The following is a 17,468-nucleotide window of genomic DNA, read 5'->3' as shown; positions in this document are numbered from 1 at the left end:
ATATACAGATATAGTAAAAAATTCTTAGTCAAGATTTTAAGAGTAAGGCTTTGATTTTTGTCCTGACGTTGCTACAGCAAGCTTTCATGTCAAGAGAAACCCACTAAAGATGTTGATTCATTGGGAAAGGAGTGAAATGACATACTCTAAACTACAACTTCTCATTTTCCAAGCTCCTCCTAGAGAACTGACAGAAGAAGAAAAACAGCAAGTTCTCCATTCAGAAGAATTCCTGATATTTTTTGACCGGACAATACGTGTGATTGAGCGAGCTTTGGCTGAAGATTCAGACATCTTCTTTGACTACAGTGGCAGAGATGTAGAAGAGAAAGATGGGTCAGTTTTGGGGTTTTTCTGTTTTTTCTTTTGCCTTTACAAAAAGAATTCCAATGCCAGGAAGCCTTTATTTTAAAACTAAATTAAACATTTCTGTAGTTAAGAAGAGGTTAAAAGCTCTTTGTGAAGGCCTGGGTCACTTTGTTAACTGAAATTATTTTGGAAAATAGCTTCATGCTTTTTTTGCTCTGGGTTTTCTTTCATGTATTATTCAAGTGGTTTAATTATTTGTTTCATTCGGGGGATGAAATTTCAAATTCTGAACAGATAAATGTGTATATGCACAATATAGGTAGATGTGCACTCCAGTGGTGTACATCTATGTGTTTATATCGTGATACTTTCACTAATTCAAATTACTGTTGTTTATATTCTACTACTGCCTCAAGCCTGTAATGGATCCCACTGTGCTGCACATTGTGTGCATGAAAATGATGATCTCCGAAAGTGTTTGCAATCTTAAGCGCATAAGATAAGAGGTGACAGGTTTTGTATCCAGCAATTGAGGGGGGAATAGAAGCAGCAAAACTTGTTAGTAGAAGAGAAAGTAGTCAGGTTTCAACCTGCATATTTGTTGAAGCCTCATGGCAAGTCACTAGCTGGGTCCCACTTGAAGTTACTGGAGGTTACTCTAGAGCATCACTGCTGTGGACTGGCTGAATGCATCACTGTGGCAGCACTGGAGCAGCACTGATCTTCAGCCCATCCTATTGGTGCGAGAGCGCATCCGCCATCTACATCACTGTGACGAGGTGCTGCACCTTAAAGATTTCAGGAGTCAAAAATAAGAGAGATTTGGTTGTAGCTTGGACGTGAAGATTCAGAAAAGGAGGAGCTGAATGCCCGGGCCAGGTTTGGTCTTAAGAGACAAAGGTGGCAGAGGTAGCCCAGAGTAACCCAGGAGAGTCAGGAAGGCAGTGCATTATTAAAAAATGTAGTTTTTTGAAACAGATGTAAAATTTTTCCTCAGTGCAGATTCATTATCAGCAAGACAGTCAGTGAGAACAATTAATTCAAGGTTGCAGACTTACCCAGACTTTCCCCAGACTTTCTTGCTGGGCAGAAATTTGAGAAGATGTAGTCAGAAACTTTTGCAAATGCTTTTCACAGCATTTGAATCCTGGTACTTCAAGAACTGTCACTTTGTTTGAATTCACACAGAGATGTTCAAGCAGGAGCCAACCTTTCCTTTAACCGTCAATTTTATGATGAGCACTGGTCAAAGCATCGTGTTGTCACCTGTATGGATTGGTCACTTCAGGTAAGTTGTGAGGCTGGGAAAATATGTTTCCACATCCCTTCCAACTTCTTCTAAAAAAAAAAAAAAAAAGGTGTCCAGCCTTGGTTTGCCCTTCACTGCAGAGTGTGATGTTATTTCTTAGCTAAGAGCAGGGCCCTGAATAAGCCAACACATTTTTCACTGTAAAGAAGAGTAGTGGACAATAATGAAGCTGTAGGTTTTTTGTATATGTTATTTGGTCTTCAAAACCAGGATGTTGCATTAAAACTGTAGGTTAACAAACCTACTAAGATGAAGGAGTCATTACTTTTCCTCCTCCCTCCACTCCTTCAACACTTCAAAATTTTTTTAGGACAAAAATTTTAAAATTAGACCAATTAAAAATAATTTACTAAATATGTAGCAATTGATATAATAGTTATACATAATAATATATTAAGAATAGTGAGGAACAAAATTTATTTTGCTAGTATACTAAAACTCAAAATGTTACAGTATCTTAACAACTTGAAAAGATGGAAAAGGAGTCTTTTGAAAAATACTAAGTTCTCTTCTCAAGCAATGGAAGAAGAGGCTGCAGCTGGCCAAGGGCCATGCTAAAGCAGCATGCCTGGAATGTATCCAGTTTCTGTGCACTGCAAAGCATTGTCATGTTGCAAAATAAAACTGATGATAGAGCTGCTTAAGCTTCCCAAAACCAATACAGCCACATCAGCAAAGCACAGAAACCAGATTAATTAGTTATTCCATTGGAGAGCTGGAGTAAGTACACACGCACATTATCATAGGTCCTGTCAAATTCAGTCCCAGTTTTGCACTAGCCCCACTCGTCTTTTCTGCTTCATCCCTGCCTGTTAGCCTGTTCCTAGGTTCCAGACTGGAGCAAAGCAGCAGGTTTCCTGGGGAGGAAACCAGGGAGACTCTGTTCCAAGGTGGCTAATACAGATATAAAGAAACTGCTCCAGGAGGACATAGACTTGAAAAATGCAAACACAAGCCGGTCTGCGTAATTGGCCCCAAACTCATCCTCAGACATGCCCTGGTATGTCCAGAGCCCTGCTGCAGCCTGGTGCGGGCGGCAGAGATGCTATAGATGTAGCCCAGCCCAGTGCTAAGAACAAGCTTTGCTTAGCCTAGTCTTAGGAATAGCTGCGGTTTTTTTGCATCATGTTAGGTGTTGCTTGTGGAGGCAGCATGTGTGTTTAAGACCAAGTAAGTAAGTGGTGTGTGTAGGCTGGAAAGAGGCAGTGGATAAGGAGCGTGGTGACTCGCATCCATCCTCCTCTCCTTCCCCTTGAAATGGCAGGGGTGTGCTTCCATCCCTTTGGGTTCTTCTCAGGTCAGATGGCAGCTGACTGCATGGAGGATATGGCAGGCAGCAGGGAGAAGTTGGAGGGTCCCACCAAGCAGATAGGCTGTGCAGGTCTGGCTGTCAGGCCCAGTGTGGTGCAAACCAGCCAGCTGCAGAGGGGCTTCCTGTAACATCCAGCTCATGCCCCATGTGTGAAACGAAGGATTTATCCATTTGCTTTCATACAAAATATCAGCTTAACAACAGGTAGGTACTGCTGTGATGTGGGTGGCCCTTAAACACATACGGATTTCCACAGAAATCAAATATAAGCCTGAGGAAACACTTATCTGAGGTTGTTCACTTGTTCAGGGGCTGGAAATTACATGGAGTTCTTATCTGATATTTTCCTAACAGGCAGCTCTAACTGTATTCCCAGAGCAACAAGAAAAAAAGGCAGCCTCAGAAGATCTCTGCCAAATGTAATTGCTGAGCCCCTGAGGCTGCAGGCATGTTCTGCCTCCCACCTCTTTGTTCCAGGGTGGCCCCTCCTGCCTTCCCTTCTGTTAACTCCTCACTCTCAGCTCCCAGACACCCCAGCAGGGGCTTCTCCATGCCAGGGGGACTTCTGCGCACTGCCCCACCCTAGCTTGGAAGGAGGGATTTGTCTCCTCTCTTGCCTGCTTTGAGGTGTATCATCTGGCAGGAGCCGGACGGATGTGTTTTCCCTAGCTAGCTCCGCTTCTCACCCGCGCTCCGGGACACAGCAGTGTCCAGTATGCCAGAGGATAACTTGAATAATGATGGGAACTGTAGAACACATTGCTCAATTTTCTGTGATAAAACTGTTGCTGCAAAACAGCCTGGAGGCAAATAGAAGCTTAATCAAACAAAGGACCTTGATGCATTGATTAAACAAATTATTCTGTTCCCACTCATAAGTAAAATACGGTCCCAAACATGCGGGATCATTCATACCATTAAAGCTAACCCACCAGCCCCTTGATTCGTTTGCAAAGGGAAAACAGCTTCATCAAGGATCTAAGGAAAAGGCCTAACGAACTGACTGTAAACATAGAGAGTGGGATCACCTTGCTGTGTCCATGAGGAGGTAACTTAGCTCATCTAAAGCCAAGAAAACCACAATTTCAGGGATACTGCTGTGTCTCTCCTGACTCTCAGCAGACTTGAATGGTGTTTTGCACAGCACCATTTCCACATTGTTTTCAGTTGCAGTTACAGGGCAGCTGGGCACCCCGCGGGGACTGGAATTCTTAAAATGCAAGTAGAGTGAGTGAAGTAGTGAGTGTGCAATGCCAGCATGGATTTAGGGTGCTGCACTTAACTCTGGGTTTTTTGAGTCAAAAAGCCTCGTAATGGTGTTACCCACCTACACATGACCCCAGCGTAAACTTGAAACTGTATTTCCAGTCAGATGCATAAACTGTGATTGCAAAATCTACATATAGACCAGCAAGTTTTGAGTCAGTGTTTATTTATGTCCAGACATGCTGCCAACCAGAACATGCTCACTAAACTTTCCAGGAGAGTAAACCAACCCCAGAGTGCCTCTAAACTGGAGCTTCAGATCTAGATACACTCCCTAGCTGGCTGAAGTCATGCTGGTGGAAGAGCTTGTGGCTTTTACCTGCCAAGGTGTCTGCCCCTTCACGACTGCAGGCTCAGCTGCTCATGCGAATGGTACCTAACCTGTTAAGTCAAAACAAGATGCCCTGGCAAGAGCCTGCTGCACACAGTGTTGACTTGGGCTAATGTGGGATAAAAACATTCAAAGGAGAAGCTGAACTTGCTGTTCGGACGTGGTTGTAATCTCTTTCACAGGAGAGAGAAAGAGAGGGGCAAGGTGGGTGAGAGCAGTGGGGGGCAGGCTGACACAACTGTGTCTCATATGCGAGGTTTAAACTGCTGTCAGATCTCCCTCAGCTCTCGAGGAGGCAGAAGAGGTGGCTGATCTGCTGCAAGCTCTAAATCCCATGCAAGTGATTTGGGTGACAGATCACCCTTACAAGCTGTGCCAGCGCCCAGGGTCTGCTGGGGTGTAGGTACAACCCAATCAGAGCTGGCCCCAAATAGGAAAGAGACAGCTATGGTGACCACGTGTCGTTGCTTGTTCTCTCACATGTGGGTCCAGGCTCATCTGGAACCATGAACTTGAATAGAAAAATCATCAGCTCCAGGATGTATTACCCATGGAAGTGTACACAAAGTGGGAAAGAACAGCTGCTGATGGCAGAAGTTATAGCTATGCTCATTATTTCTTCCAAACAAATTTTGAGAGCAGAGAGGTTCAAACCCTAATGATAATGCTATAAAAGGTGATCTTTTTATTATTTTTAAAATGCTTGATGTGGACCAATTTCACAGCTCCCAGTAGCACTGTTGGCAGTTTCTTTGTCCCACTGCCTTTACATCTACCAGCTGTGCTGTTCCTCTGTAAAGTGGTGAATGGTTTGGCAGGAATTTACCTGGGAAAGACAAAAAAATGACAATGATTTGCAGAGATCATTGAGAAATTTGGAGGGAAAGCATTCTTAATTTACAAGAAGAGGGTGTGTGGTCTGGGGATCTTAGGCTGCTGGCTCACTGGGCTGCAGAAGCATGTGCTTTTCTCTGGACATGCCATAAGTCTACTGCCTTACTTTGACTATTTAAAAGGAAGGACAGAGGCTACCAGAAGTGCCTGGTATCAAACATGTGAGAGTGGAAACCCAGGTGCTATGGTATAGGCAGAAACTAATTGATGTTTTCTGAATAATTTGTTAGTTCTTATAGTGTTTTTCAGTGATACAAGGTTTTCAAAAGAATGTGAAAATCTGATTTTTCATATATGATATTATGTGTGTCTGTATGTGTATATGTAAACAGAGCAAATACCTATGTGTGTTGCATATCTACTGCTATACATCAGTGGATAATGGGTGTACAAGAAAATATGGATCTGATTTTAGAGTGCTCATTGCAACAATCCTACTGAGTCAGTGGAATTCAAGGTCACTCTGTGCTTTACAAGATGACCTTAGCATCTTGCACAATTGAGTTTCTATGAAGAAAATGTTTTGTTTGCTATTTGAATGATCAAGAAGAACTTTCAAGCTCATTCTATGCATAAGTAAATAGGAAAAGTGCATTATCAAATAAGAAACAATAGTTTTCAGATATGCTGAAAAACCTGTGAATTTCAGAATAAAAATAAGCCAAGACTATGGTCATAGTGCATTTATTATCAAAATCAATTAAGTCTACAGTTTGTCCCTGAATAAATGGTTAAACAAATACGCTAGAATTGTTCAAGCTTTCTGATTTTTCCTCTTCCTTGCTTTGCATTCCTCTTACAAATATCCTGCTTGTCTTTTCTGAGAATTAACCTGCAGTAAATAACATTGCCTTTGTGGTATCTGAGAATGACTGATAGAGAGCAAGGAGCAGGAGCTCTAAAGAGGCCAGGGACAAGTGAAATATAAAACCAAAATGAAGCGGAATACTAGAATTGGACTAGTGTGTATTATAATTAAAGCCAGATATTGCACATTTAGTGCAGATTATTTCTGTCTCATCTGATTTTGCATAGGTTCTTTGTCATCAATCTTATTTCATTTGCTTTTGCGTTTTCTTTCTAGTACCCTGAGTTGATGGTTGCATCTTATAACAATAATGAAGATGCTCCGCATGAGCCTGATGGGGTGGCCTTGGTATGGAACATGAAGTTCAAGAAAACCACACCGGAATATGTTTTTCATTGTCAGGTAAGACTGAGGAAGCCATTAATTTCATGCTAGACAAAAAAGAGTTTACTACATGGTGCATCTTCCCACTGTTTATATGAGAGGTTGAGATTAAAAATAGGCATTTTTGGAAAAAGTACAAGCACCAGTCCAGTGTTTTTAGAAGGCAGCCAGTCTTCTCAAACAATACTGAGAGCCTGTCAGGGCTGTGTGTCATTCTTTGCCTATTTAAAACAATCCCTAGGAGATTTACTTCATAAAGCCCTTGCACTTATGAAGTAACTGTGGTGTACCACTTCCTCATCCAGGCAGCAACATATGCTTTCCCACCCACATTAGCTTCCTCGCATCCTCTGCACTCCAAGCTGACTACTCGTGCCTTGGTTCTGCTTGATATCATGTTTTGCCTTCAAAATTAGGAAGTACACCTTGCATGATGCATGTCTGGGTATGCATCTTAAAGCTTGTTAAAAACATTCTTATTTCAAGGACTATTCAACCAATTCCTATTTGACTGTCAAAATTCAGATTAGCAAACTAGTGCTTCGCTTCACTTGGTGCTACTTTATGTCTGTGTTATTTGGAAGTTTATGGACAATGCAAAAATAATTGGGTGGTTTATTTCTGTAGTCTGTTTGAAATGTGTGTGTGTGTGTGAAATGGCACAGACTTGTACTGACAGAAATGTTCTGCTCGTTGACTCTATCTCCATAGAGCAGGGCTTGGGCCAAATTTCCAATCTCTTCATTAATATCCTTCTGTGGTAATTAAATACAGGACAGTGGTATTCAAAAAGCCATATGGAAAAGTTTCAGCAAGTAGAACTTAACAATCGGAGATTAGTAAAATGCAGGTTATTCTGTGGTAAAACTTGCGTCTCTTGTAAGGATATGTATTACCTGGCTAATTGTGTAAGCTAAGTGTCATTTTACATTCAAGGACCAAACATCTTTTTGAACTAAGTTTATGTTTGGACTCGAGTACATTATCAGATATAACATAGTGGGAGGGAGTTGCTGGAACTGAAGTTATTGCTTCAACCCGATTAAGTAACCTTTAATTCTGGGCATGTTTTTCTAATTTACTATACTGAAAAAAAGCTTCACAAGGAGCCTAGGCCTGCACAGCAAATATGCCATACAGATTTATATACATATATATGTGTGTGTATTACCTTTGAAATTAGAACTTTTATTTTTCTGGATATCATGTTCGGCAGACTGATGTGTTCTTTCAGACTGCTTAAGATCTTAGCTCAGATCCCATGTTCAAATTTTTCTAGGATGTACATGCAGTTTAATGTTTTAAACAAAATATTCAAGAGCAGAGATTTCACATTGCATTTTCTGGAAGAATAATTGTTAAACTAGATTTATTTTGCAACATAATAACCAGATTCAGAGTTCCCTTTAGTACACAAAAGGGAAATTGACTACAGACTTAACAATGTGCTCCCTTAAGTAAAAGTTCTATCTAGTCTTAAAAGTAGATACACTTAAACAGGGCAGATATGACTCACTAAATTGAAAGCATTGAGACAGGCTATACTCTCCATTAGAATAACATGCATAGGACAAAGTGTTGGCTGGAGATCTGGCCTGGCTGAGCTTCTGTCTAATTCTCCCATTATGTTGGATTCCCCCCTTTTTAGAACTAGAACCTTAAAACCTATGAATTATGGCACTGTGCTTTCACACGCATCCTGGATTCATCGTCTTTCAGTTAAATGAAATCACTTCTTCTATCCATGAGAAATATTTATTTTCTCAGTCGAGCTGTCCACAGATAATTTGCATTATGAGTACATTATGAGTTGGAACTGCTGTTTGAACCACCATTATGGGGCTTCTGACATGTGGAATATCTTCTGAATCTCAGATCAGATGGAGATACCCACATAAGATTAAATGGGGATGCAAAAAGCATGAGACTTGGTCTCTTGAACACAGGCTTTCTTCTAACTGTCTCAGATGGAAAATAAGAAAAAAAAAATTATCTTAGCTTAGAGTCTGGAATTCAGTTCTGTAGATCATCATATTATTCTGTTAGTGGAAACCAACTGTATTATAGTCAGCCCCATATCGTTTATATTACCATTTTGAAAGAGAAACATTCCCTTATTCAGTTCTGATTCATTCATTTCTCTTGGTCTTTCGTGAGACAGGTCCAATTTTTCATCTGCAATACATGACCTTATAGCAGTCCAGCCCACCAGCTAGAGATGAACACACACTTTATCATTACAGCTAAGCTGCCTAGATATGACAAATACAGTACTTTGAGCTTATTTTCCCAGTAGACCTCCATTTTCCTTTCCAAAGACTTTCTATAAAAACGTGGTCTTAATAAATACTGCGTGGTGCTGACTAGTATACCTTTTGCCGGTCGATTTTGGGGCTCACAGAGTGAGATACAAGCAAGTAAAAACTCATTTCAGATATGACTGTCAAGGAACTCATGAAAGCCTCTTCTGAGAAGCCAAATCAATAACTAGGTTTATGAAGCCATTTCTGAGAACTCTGAAGAAATTCCATCTCAGGAATTCTGATGACATCAGTAGAAATAAATAGGGAAAACATCTCTGGACAGATAAAGAGCTGGCTGAACTTCAGCAAGCAGAGCTTCAGATGCATCTTGTGCACATTTGGTAAATTCTTGAAACTAGCAAAGATAATGTTTTTCTGTCTTTCCTGGTATATTATACAAATTTAAGTGAGATGATTACCAAGGGATTTCTTAATTTTCTTTACCTCTTTCTATGACTTTTTGTAATCTTACATAAGATCATTGACATTGTCATAATCAGAGTGACAGGCTTTCCCAGTGCTTTTGCTGAAAGTTACCAGAACCCATGGGCTTCAATTAAAGTTGTGTATCAGCTGTGGCAGACAAGATGCAAAAATGTACCAGTGATGATGTTTTTTCCTAACTCCAATCAGCAAAATGTTTTATTTCAGTCCTCAAATGTGAGGGATGCTATATTCAGTAAATATTAAATTCTTGCCCACTTCGAAGTCGTATTAGGTTGTTGGCTCAATAGTACAGTGTAGGTGGTACTGAATTTCATAGCTCTACAATATGTTGTGCTACAAATACTGGGTTCAATTTTATTTAATATACATTAAGGGAAAAGTAATTATCAGCCAAGTGGAATCGTTTATGCTACTCATTAATTCATGTGAACTGCCATGTGATCTATCAAGTCCTTTCTAAACAAAACAGTCCTACTGGCTTCTACTCTCTCCTCTTGTGGAATATTTATTCTCTTCTACTTGTTTTACTTTTGCCCTCCTTTGGTTTTTTATATTTCTACTTTACCTAGTGATGTGCTGGCAATATTTTAGCTGAGACTCTCACAGATTTTTTCCTCTATAGCTCACATACGTGACTTTACCACAAGTCTAGAAATGGGAAAACAAGGAAGAGTAAGGGATCGGGCAATTTGTTCATTTATTGTCCTATGCAACTAAAAAAAAAAGTTGTCTCAGAAGCAAAATCGAAGTGGAAGGGTGATACCATTTGCCAAAGGAATGAATGCTCAATGTTTTCCTTAAGTATTAAGGAATAAATTGAGCATGCAGTTAATACTGGAGAGTGCAGACTGGGAATGTCTTTTTAGAGAAGAGTCAAGGATGTCCTTTCAGATGTACTTTATGAGGCCCTGCAGATGAGTCATCTCTGGTTGGGTTGGTTTGGCAGAATCCAGAGAAGGAATGAACTCCAGCAACAATATGGAAATCACATTTGCTCTCCCTTGCTTTGATGGGAGAATTTTAAGCAGTGGTTCACACTGCTTCTCTCAGCTACTGTTGGTCTGTATTTAGGTATGGGGGTGGCAAAAATGAAAATCTTATGGCACATTTACTGATGATATGATTCAACATGAGCTCAATCCTATACTGACCTAAGAAATGCAAGGGACTGGCCTTGTATGTGAATATTCCTGTACTATTGATTGATCAAGTAGCATCAACAATATTTCTCAGTCTGACTCTTTCTTAGAAAGCATATATATGTCCATAATGTGTTTTTTTTCACTGAAGAAACGAATAAAAATCTACATTACCCACTAATTATCAGGATTTTTTGTAATGCAGTTCCTATTGTTTATGTACTACTGGTCATGTCTGCTCATGATGTTTCTGTTTCCTGGTGGTCTGATCTAAGCTTACCAAGCTAAAGTGACCTGAAGAATTATGTGGAACTTTGCACCAATGTATCTGGTTGACTGAAACAAATGACACCTCAACCTGTGTTTGCAATCAATTGGCAAGTTGAACTCTGAGCTATTTTACCTTTCCTTTCAGGGTCTGTTAGCATGGGTACAGCATTGCTCTTACACAAGATCTCATGGCTTTTGTTTTAAAGCTGATCTATGAAGCCAGAAGTCACAAGGAAAAGAAACAATCAGTGGAGTATTTTAGGATATTACAGACCATTTCATTTTTTCTGGAACTAAAGAGGGGTTATTAAAGTTGATTGAGGTATCTGGATCTCAGCTTCAAACATCATTTTAGGAGAGGAGGGGTGGGCGAAGACAGCTAAAGGTATTAGTTTAGTGCAAATATACCAAATTGTATGTTACTCTTTGATTTGGAGGACTCTGCATTGTGTTTGGAAAGTTCAGTAAATTCATCTTTACTACACCCAATCTAATGATAGCAGCAACAAAAAAAAATGACCACACTAACTGTATTTTGATTTATTATAGATTATTTCCTGATTTTTTAATTTCCCCTTTCTCAGCTATGTCTGTTCCAAATGTCTCAAAAGGGCAGTGAGATGTACAAATCTGACACCTAGAAGTAACCCCATTCAATATATTTGTAAGGAAGGAAAGCATATGTGAAGTAGCTTAAGGAAGCAGTAACCATTTTAGAGTTCTTTCAAGGAGTCAGATTGACTTCAAGCTTAATCACAAAAAGATTTCAGCAGTATATCACTTTTAATAGCTGCAGCTATTTCTATCCCTTTCCTAAAATGCCATGCAGTCAGATTTACTTGGTTGGTTCCATCTCTTTACTAACTGTCATTTTTTTGTGGGATATGGGACTTGTGTTTTCTATTTTAATTTCAAGAAAAGCTGTCCATGCTTGGAAAATATTGGTGGATTGGGTACAGAAATCAGCCGCTCAGCCGCACCACAAAATGCTTCATTCTCCCCTAGCTTTTTTTGTAGTGGCTTCTATACACTGCCATTAAGTTATGTGTTTGACCACTCTTCATGGCTTATCCTGGTGTGGTCTTTCCCTTTTCAGCTAAATGGATGGAGTCAGAAATGTGTATCTTGGAATTAGATTCACTGAGGTAAGTGAAGGGCTATACTTAGTGGCTGATACTGGCCAGAGTTGCTTTTTTTTTTCCTTGATTTGGTTTCTTTGTTGTTGTCTGCTCTTTCAAAATCAACATAAATTCCTTCAGATGTGCTTTTTGCTCCAGCAGCCTGCCTTCTAAAGGTGCTGAGTGCCCAAATCCATGAGACTTGTGTGTGGAGCAGGCTGAGGTAACAGCATGAATGACTAATACCCTCCTTTTCCTCTTGTCCTTGAGTTTCCTTCTCTGTGGAAGCCAGACCAGAGCTCAATTCCTCCAGAACATTAAAAGAAAAGAAGTACTACAATTTTAATTGTCAAGGAAGTATGGTAGGAATACTTAAAATTTAAAACCAACTTTCTCTGATAATTACATTGATGCTTTTCCATGTAGGCTTCCTCAATTTGTTGCTGCTAAGTTTCAAGTAAGGATCCAGCTCTTCAGATTCATAAAAAAAATTACAGACCCTAAATTCCCTTCAAGCTTCCCGGAGTCTCCTGAGTAAAATCAATCCGGAGAACCAACAGTACGTTCAATCACAAAGCTGATTTGTCCAGTTCCTCAGTTTCTAGTGAGAGGGGACATCTGTGGTGCAGCATTTTAAAGTGCTGCAGATCTTGGAGAGGACATGAACTGACTGCAAATTTTCAAGAAAAACCCCAAACCCTTCTTTGGAAGAGAAAGTCTTTTCCAACCTGAATTATCCTGTGATACTGTGATCCTGAACAGGAATCAGATTCTGGTTGTTTTCATAGTAGTTCTCTGGTAAGTGGGCCTCTGCACATCTGCCTGTGAAGATGCTGAGGCAGCTCTCATACTGGGAATTCCCCAGGAGTCAGGGACTCAAATTTTTTGGAGAGTTCTTGTAACACATACCAAAATGTTGTAAAATTGAATCAAGTAGGTCTTCTTCGGAGATAAAAGGGTTGTTCTGTTTGTGTTTCTGTTTCGTTTCCTGCTGTGTGTGGTTGGTAGGATGATCTTCATGGAACTTTGCAGAGCTCTGCTCTGCCTGTTCTCTGGGACACTTTGTTGCTATTATATTTGTGATTATGTGGTCATTTGCATGCTGTGATAGTTCATGCAGATGCATAGGTGCACTATTTTGAATTAAAATTTGGGGGAATTTCTAACTGTGCTCGTCAGGGAGGAGAACAGTTTCGGCTACAACTTGTGACAAAAGGTTATATTCATTCTGTTCTTATTTTTAAAGTCTTTTCCTCTGTCCTGCTGTGTGTATCCAGACTGGAACGTAGAAATACAGAGCATAGTTTGTGCTGTGAGGATTTCAGTAAACAAGAGCCCATGTCTTGTCTCTTAGGTTTTTGTTTCTTCCTCCTGTTCTCAGCTGATACCAGCTGTTTGTTTGGGGTTTTTTTCTCCTCGTATTGGAGTCTACACCACTTCTAGCCTTTGGTGATTAAAAATCATTAAAACTATCATTTGGCCTAAGATTAGTGCTCCAGTACTTGTGGAAAGGTTGTGTGTGTGGATCAGCAAGTTCCACCCACACATCCCAAGGCTGAATGTAGTATTTGAAAAATGGTTTTGGTGTCTTAGGCAAGAGAAGAGACCGATGTGGAGCAGATTTGTAGAGGGGACAAAGACAACTAAATATACAAAAGGTAGAGTCTCCCAGATACTACTGAACTCAGAAGCATCAGTGGGGGAGGGCAGAAAAGACACCGAAAATGTGAAAATGTATATTCTGTCTTGGGTGCCGCTGTGTCTTATCCAGTCATGAGATCACCACTATGAAATGCCCCACGTCCTGCTTTACTGCTGAAATACCACAGCTGTTAATGTGGGATCTGCTAGTATCTGCAGCCCAAGACAAATGATGCCATGTTTTTTCCACATAGCCTTTTGGTCCCCAAATCTCTTTAAAATGACTTTATTTCCACACAAAATCAAATAATTATAATTTTCATAGCAACAGTGGGAGAAGGAAACCTTCCATCTCAGGAAACTGAGCATCGTTATTTAGATGAAAGGAATATAATTTGGATTCACAGAGTTTTATGCTTTCCCTTGGGTTTACCTGTGTCTTTCACAATCCTCAGCAAAGTTGCTTTTTCCATGATGACTTGGATCTATTACTATCTTGTTGAGAACCCTGAAGAGCAACACACCCATCAAAACCAATGTGTATATTCAAACAGCATAATTGTATGCCATATCCCATCAGTTTGTGAAAAGGTGGGTGCAGTTTCCCTATTAGTAATTAACATTCTGAATTACTTGACGACCGTATTTATTACATACAAAGTCTGCTAACAACAGAATGCCTCTTTGCTTAGAGCTATGCTTAACATAGAGCATCTTCCTCATTTGAAACTAAGATTTCAATCATGAATAAAAGAATTAGAGAGTGAGAAATTTGCTTGTCTTGGATAGAAAAAGTTAGGCAGTTCCTGTTTCTAACCCTTTTTTGGAGGGGGTAGAGTGTTGTATGCTTAAATTATACGCTGTCAGTAGTGCTGTGCTTTTTATAGTGACTTGTAATGAATCTGTACTTAAAAATGCTGTTTCTCTTCTTAAAGCTCATGTATTCTTCTTTTCAGACCAAATATAAAAATACGTTGTCCACTTGATAAGGCAGGCATTCTTTTTTCTTAGAAGTTAGTTTCAATAATTACTTGCATTGTCCCTTTCTGAATTACTGGCATCTAATATGCAATAGGCAAATAATGCAGTTTGGAGAAAACCTAACCATTGAATTTGCAGAGTTAGACTTGCAGTATTTTAAAGCTTTAAGTAGATAAGGGGGGAAAAAAAAATCTCAGTCAAAAACTCTGTTTCATAAGAGAAAATTATAGTGATATTGATGGTTTGCCAAAACCTCAAGGAGTGACAAAATCCACAGTGTCCTGAAAGAGATGCCTTTGCAAAACCATTCCATTGCATATGGCTTAGATTATTGATACTTATAAACACATGACATTATTCATTCAACTCCAAATTTTCAAAAACTCTGTTGATAAAAAATGCAAATTTGTCACACTATCCCAAAATCACAGAGAAAAGAAATCACCAAAACCTGCAGTTGTTCCTGAGGCTGTTTTATGGGTTGGTATTGTTGATTTGGTTACATTTCAACATGACATAGTGTAAAAATACTTTTAGAAAACAGGAGGAAGGAAGGGAAAAGAACATAGCTTTCCTTTGTTGATGTGAATGTTATATTTTAAAGTTTGTCTTGTATATCTGAAACTCCCAGTGCTAGAAGAGTTTGTGTGAACAAGAAATGCAGGATCAGATGTGAAATCAATAAGTCACTGGGATCGTTCCACAGAATTTTTTTCCATAAAGGATATAAAACACCATGCGATTCCCTAGCTACACTGCAAATGATGGATAAACAGCCATAGGCATGACTTTTCTGTTTGGGTTATGTAGCTGTTCACAGTGCAAGCTACTCGCAGTGTAGAGTACATTTGGTCCAAATTCAAGAAAATTATTTCACCTCATGATTTTTGTCTCTGTGGGAGCTCTATGTGAGGAGTGAAGCCTCTGTCTGTGTTACCTGGCACAAAATATAAAGCAGTTATGCTTCTAAAGTGCTGTAAAAGGCCCCAGAAACCAAGGAATCCATCATTACAACCCAGGATACAACTGTCGTCTGCCTTAGGTCTAAAATCAACAGTTTTCCGCCCTCTGCCCTCATGGCTGGATGACTGACAAGTACTTCCCTGAAAAGAACTTTTGTATACAGGCAACATTGATTTAATAATGGTCAATGCTCACTGTTTCCCACAAAGGGAAAGCAGAAGCACGTGCTGACTGGCTGAGATACTGATATTATCCTTGGAAGATGCTTCCCGTGGGGCAGAGAGTCTTCTGCAAAGTGGCAAAAAAGGGGAGTCTCTATCAGCCCGCTGAGAGACTGCCCAGTAATTCTTATTGTATGAGCACTACTCTGCATAATGGTATCATATTTGCTGTCCTATAATGCTGATTGCAAAAAGTGAGCTTGTGTTAGTAATAAGTACCCATATGAAGTCATTCGTAGTGTTTTGTAAAAATTTCACAATCCTTTATATAACTATAGTAACAGCATATGAATGATGACAAATGCCATGAGTTTAACTTTCACGAAGCAGATATATCTGGTGAAGTTTTATTAAAACAGAATTGTCTTTATCATGAAAAATATGAGAAAAAAACTAAAGTACATTTATTTTAGCATGAGATGAAAAGCAAATGTCCTACATGCAAGAGGCAATATGGTTTTAAAAACTTGTCATGTTGGAGAGATCAGAGAAATCAGTACAGCAGAATGTGCCAGAGTGCATTAGGGTTTAGGATGAATTCATTTTGATTGGTCTTACAACAACGTTTAGTATTTTTGTAGATAAGATAAATATCAACTCCACTTCAGTTCCATATTTTTTATGAACATACACTGAATCACCAGTCATTTCACAGGGACAACATGCATAACATTTGCTGTCTCTTGCTTACACATGTAAATAAATAGACTAAGACCAATTTGAATTGAATTAACAATGTATAGGAGCTGTGCAGTTCTGCTGTTTGCCACGAGTTGTCTGGGGTAAATCCATTATTCTTGGCAGGATAGTAGTGCATTATAAAATGTCCCATTGCTGGTGACAGTGAATGACCCGTTGAGCTGGTTTTTGACCAAGATGTGGTCCTCTGTTACTCTAGGAATCAGCAAATGTAAGCTGGCATAACTATGCTATTGATTGTAGCTCAGGCTTTGACCCTGAGAGTGGAAAAACACTTATCTCTTTCCTTCCTCCTTGCAAGATTCTCATGGAAAAGGAGAAACCAAACAGCAGAACTTTGCAGGTGAGGGAAGTGGGATGTGAAATTTCAGGAAACTAAGATTTATTTGGAGCAAGGGAGGTTTAAAAATTCGATCTATAATGGGAAGTAGTTGTCTATTCCTGTGTGGCCTTAGCTGCACCCTCACACTCTATGGATGCAGAGCCAGGCTATTCATATTTAAACAGTAATTTACTGTAGGAGACATGAACAGTGCAAATGCAACTCATGTTTCCGCCCTCATTCTTAAACAGACTTGCCTGTAGTATCTTCTGCATTTCCACTAAAGAGCTGTTTATCTGTGCCTCTCAGGTTTTCAATCCTCAGATCTATGTGCAATGTTTAATTAATTTTCAGTTATTTCCAATTATGTAGTGACACTACTTACAAATGATACATCAGCGAAAGTGATAGATTTGGGCAAATATAATAGCCTGTCAGTCTTCACTAGAAGCTACAATTAAATAAAAAAGATAAGAAAAAGATTGCTGTAATTATTTTGACAGTGAACTAATAGAAGCTTGCCCAAGTGACACAGACTGCAGAGTACAAAATGCCAATTGCTTAGAGACAGGTAAAATAAGACCTACTATTATCCCTTTGCTCCCTAGCCTTAACCTGGAAAACCAAATGACCTGTCTCCAGGATCAGGCAGAGCTCCATTCAGTCAAAGACTTCTAGGGCTTTGGATAAGTAAAGAGTGGTCCACTGAGTAGGGATTCATTCAGTTCTGGGCTCCCCAGTGCAAGAGAGA

General features: G+C 39.6%; 1 protein-coding gene across 6 annotated transcripts in view; it reads left to right on the top strand.

Moving 5' to 3' along the window:
• The window catches only part of DYNC1I1 (dynein cytoplasmic 1 intermediate chain 1), a 187,495-nt gene that overhangs the window by 110,269 nt on the left and 59,758 nt on the right, over window positions 1–17,468 (top strand). For all 6 annotated transcript variants that reach the window (XM_054058344.1, XM_054058348.1, XM_054058345.1 and 3 more), the window contains 3 exons: window positions 174–336; window positions 1,498–1,597; window positions 6,506–6,631. In XM_054058344.1, coding sequence (XP_053914319.1) covers window positions 174–336; window positions 1,498–1,597; window positions 6,506–6,631 — 389 coding nt within the window. The remainder of the gene's footprint in view (window positions 1–173; window positions 337–1,497; window positions 1,598–6,505; window positions 6,632–17,468) is intronic.

This window comes from Cuculus canorus, chromosome 2, assembly GCF_017976375.1.
Source record: "Cuculus canorus isolate bCucCan1 chromosome 2, bCucCan1.pri, whole genome shotgun sequence".
Lineage (NCBI taxonomy): Eukaryota > Metazoa > Chordata > Aves > Cuculiformes > Cuculidae > Cuculus > Cuculus canorus.
The sequence above is the reverse complement of the archived record's forward strand: the minus strand, read 5'-3'. Positions and strand labels throughout refer to the sequence as shown.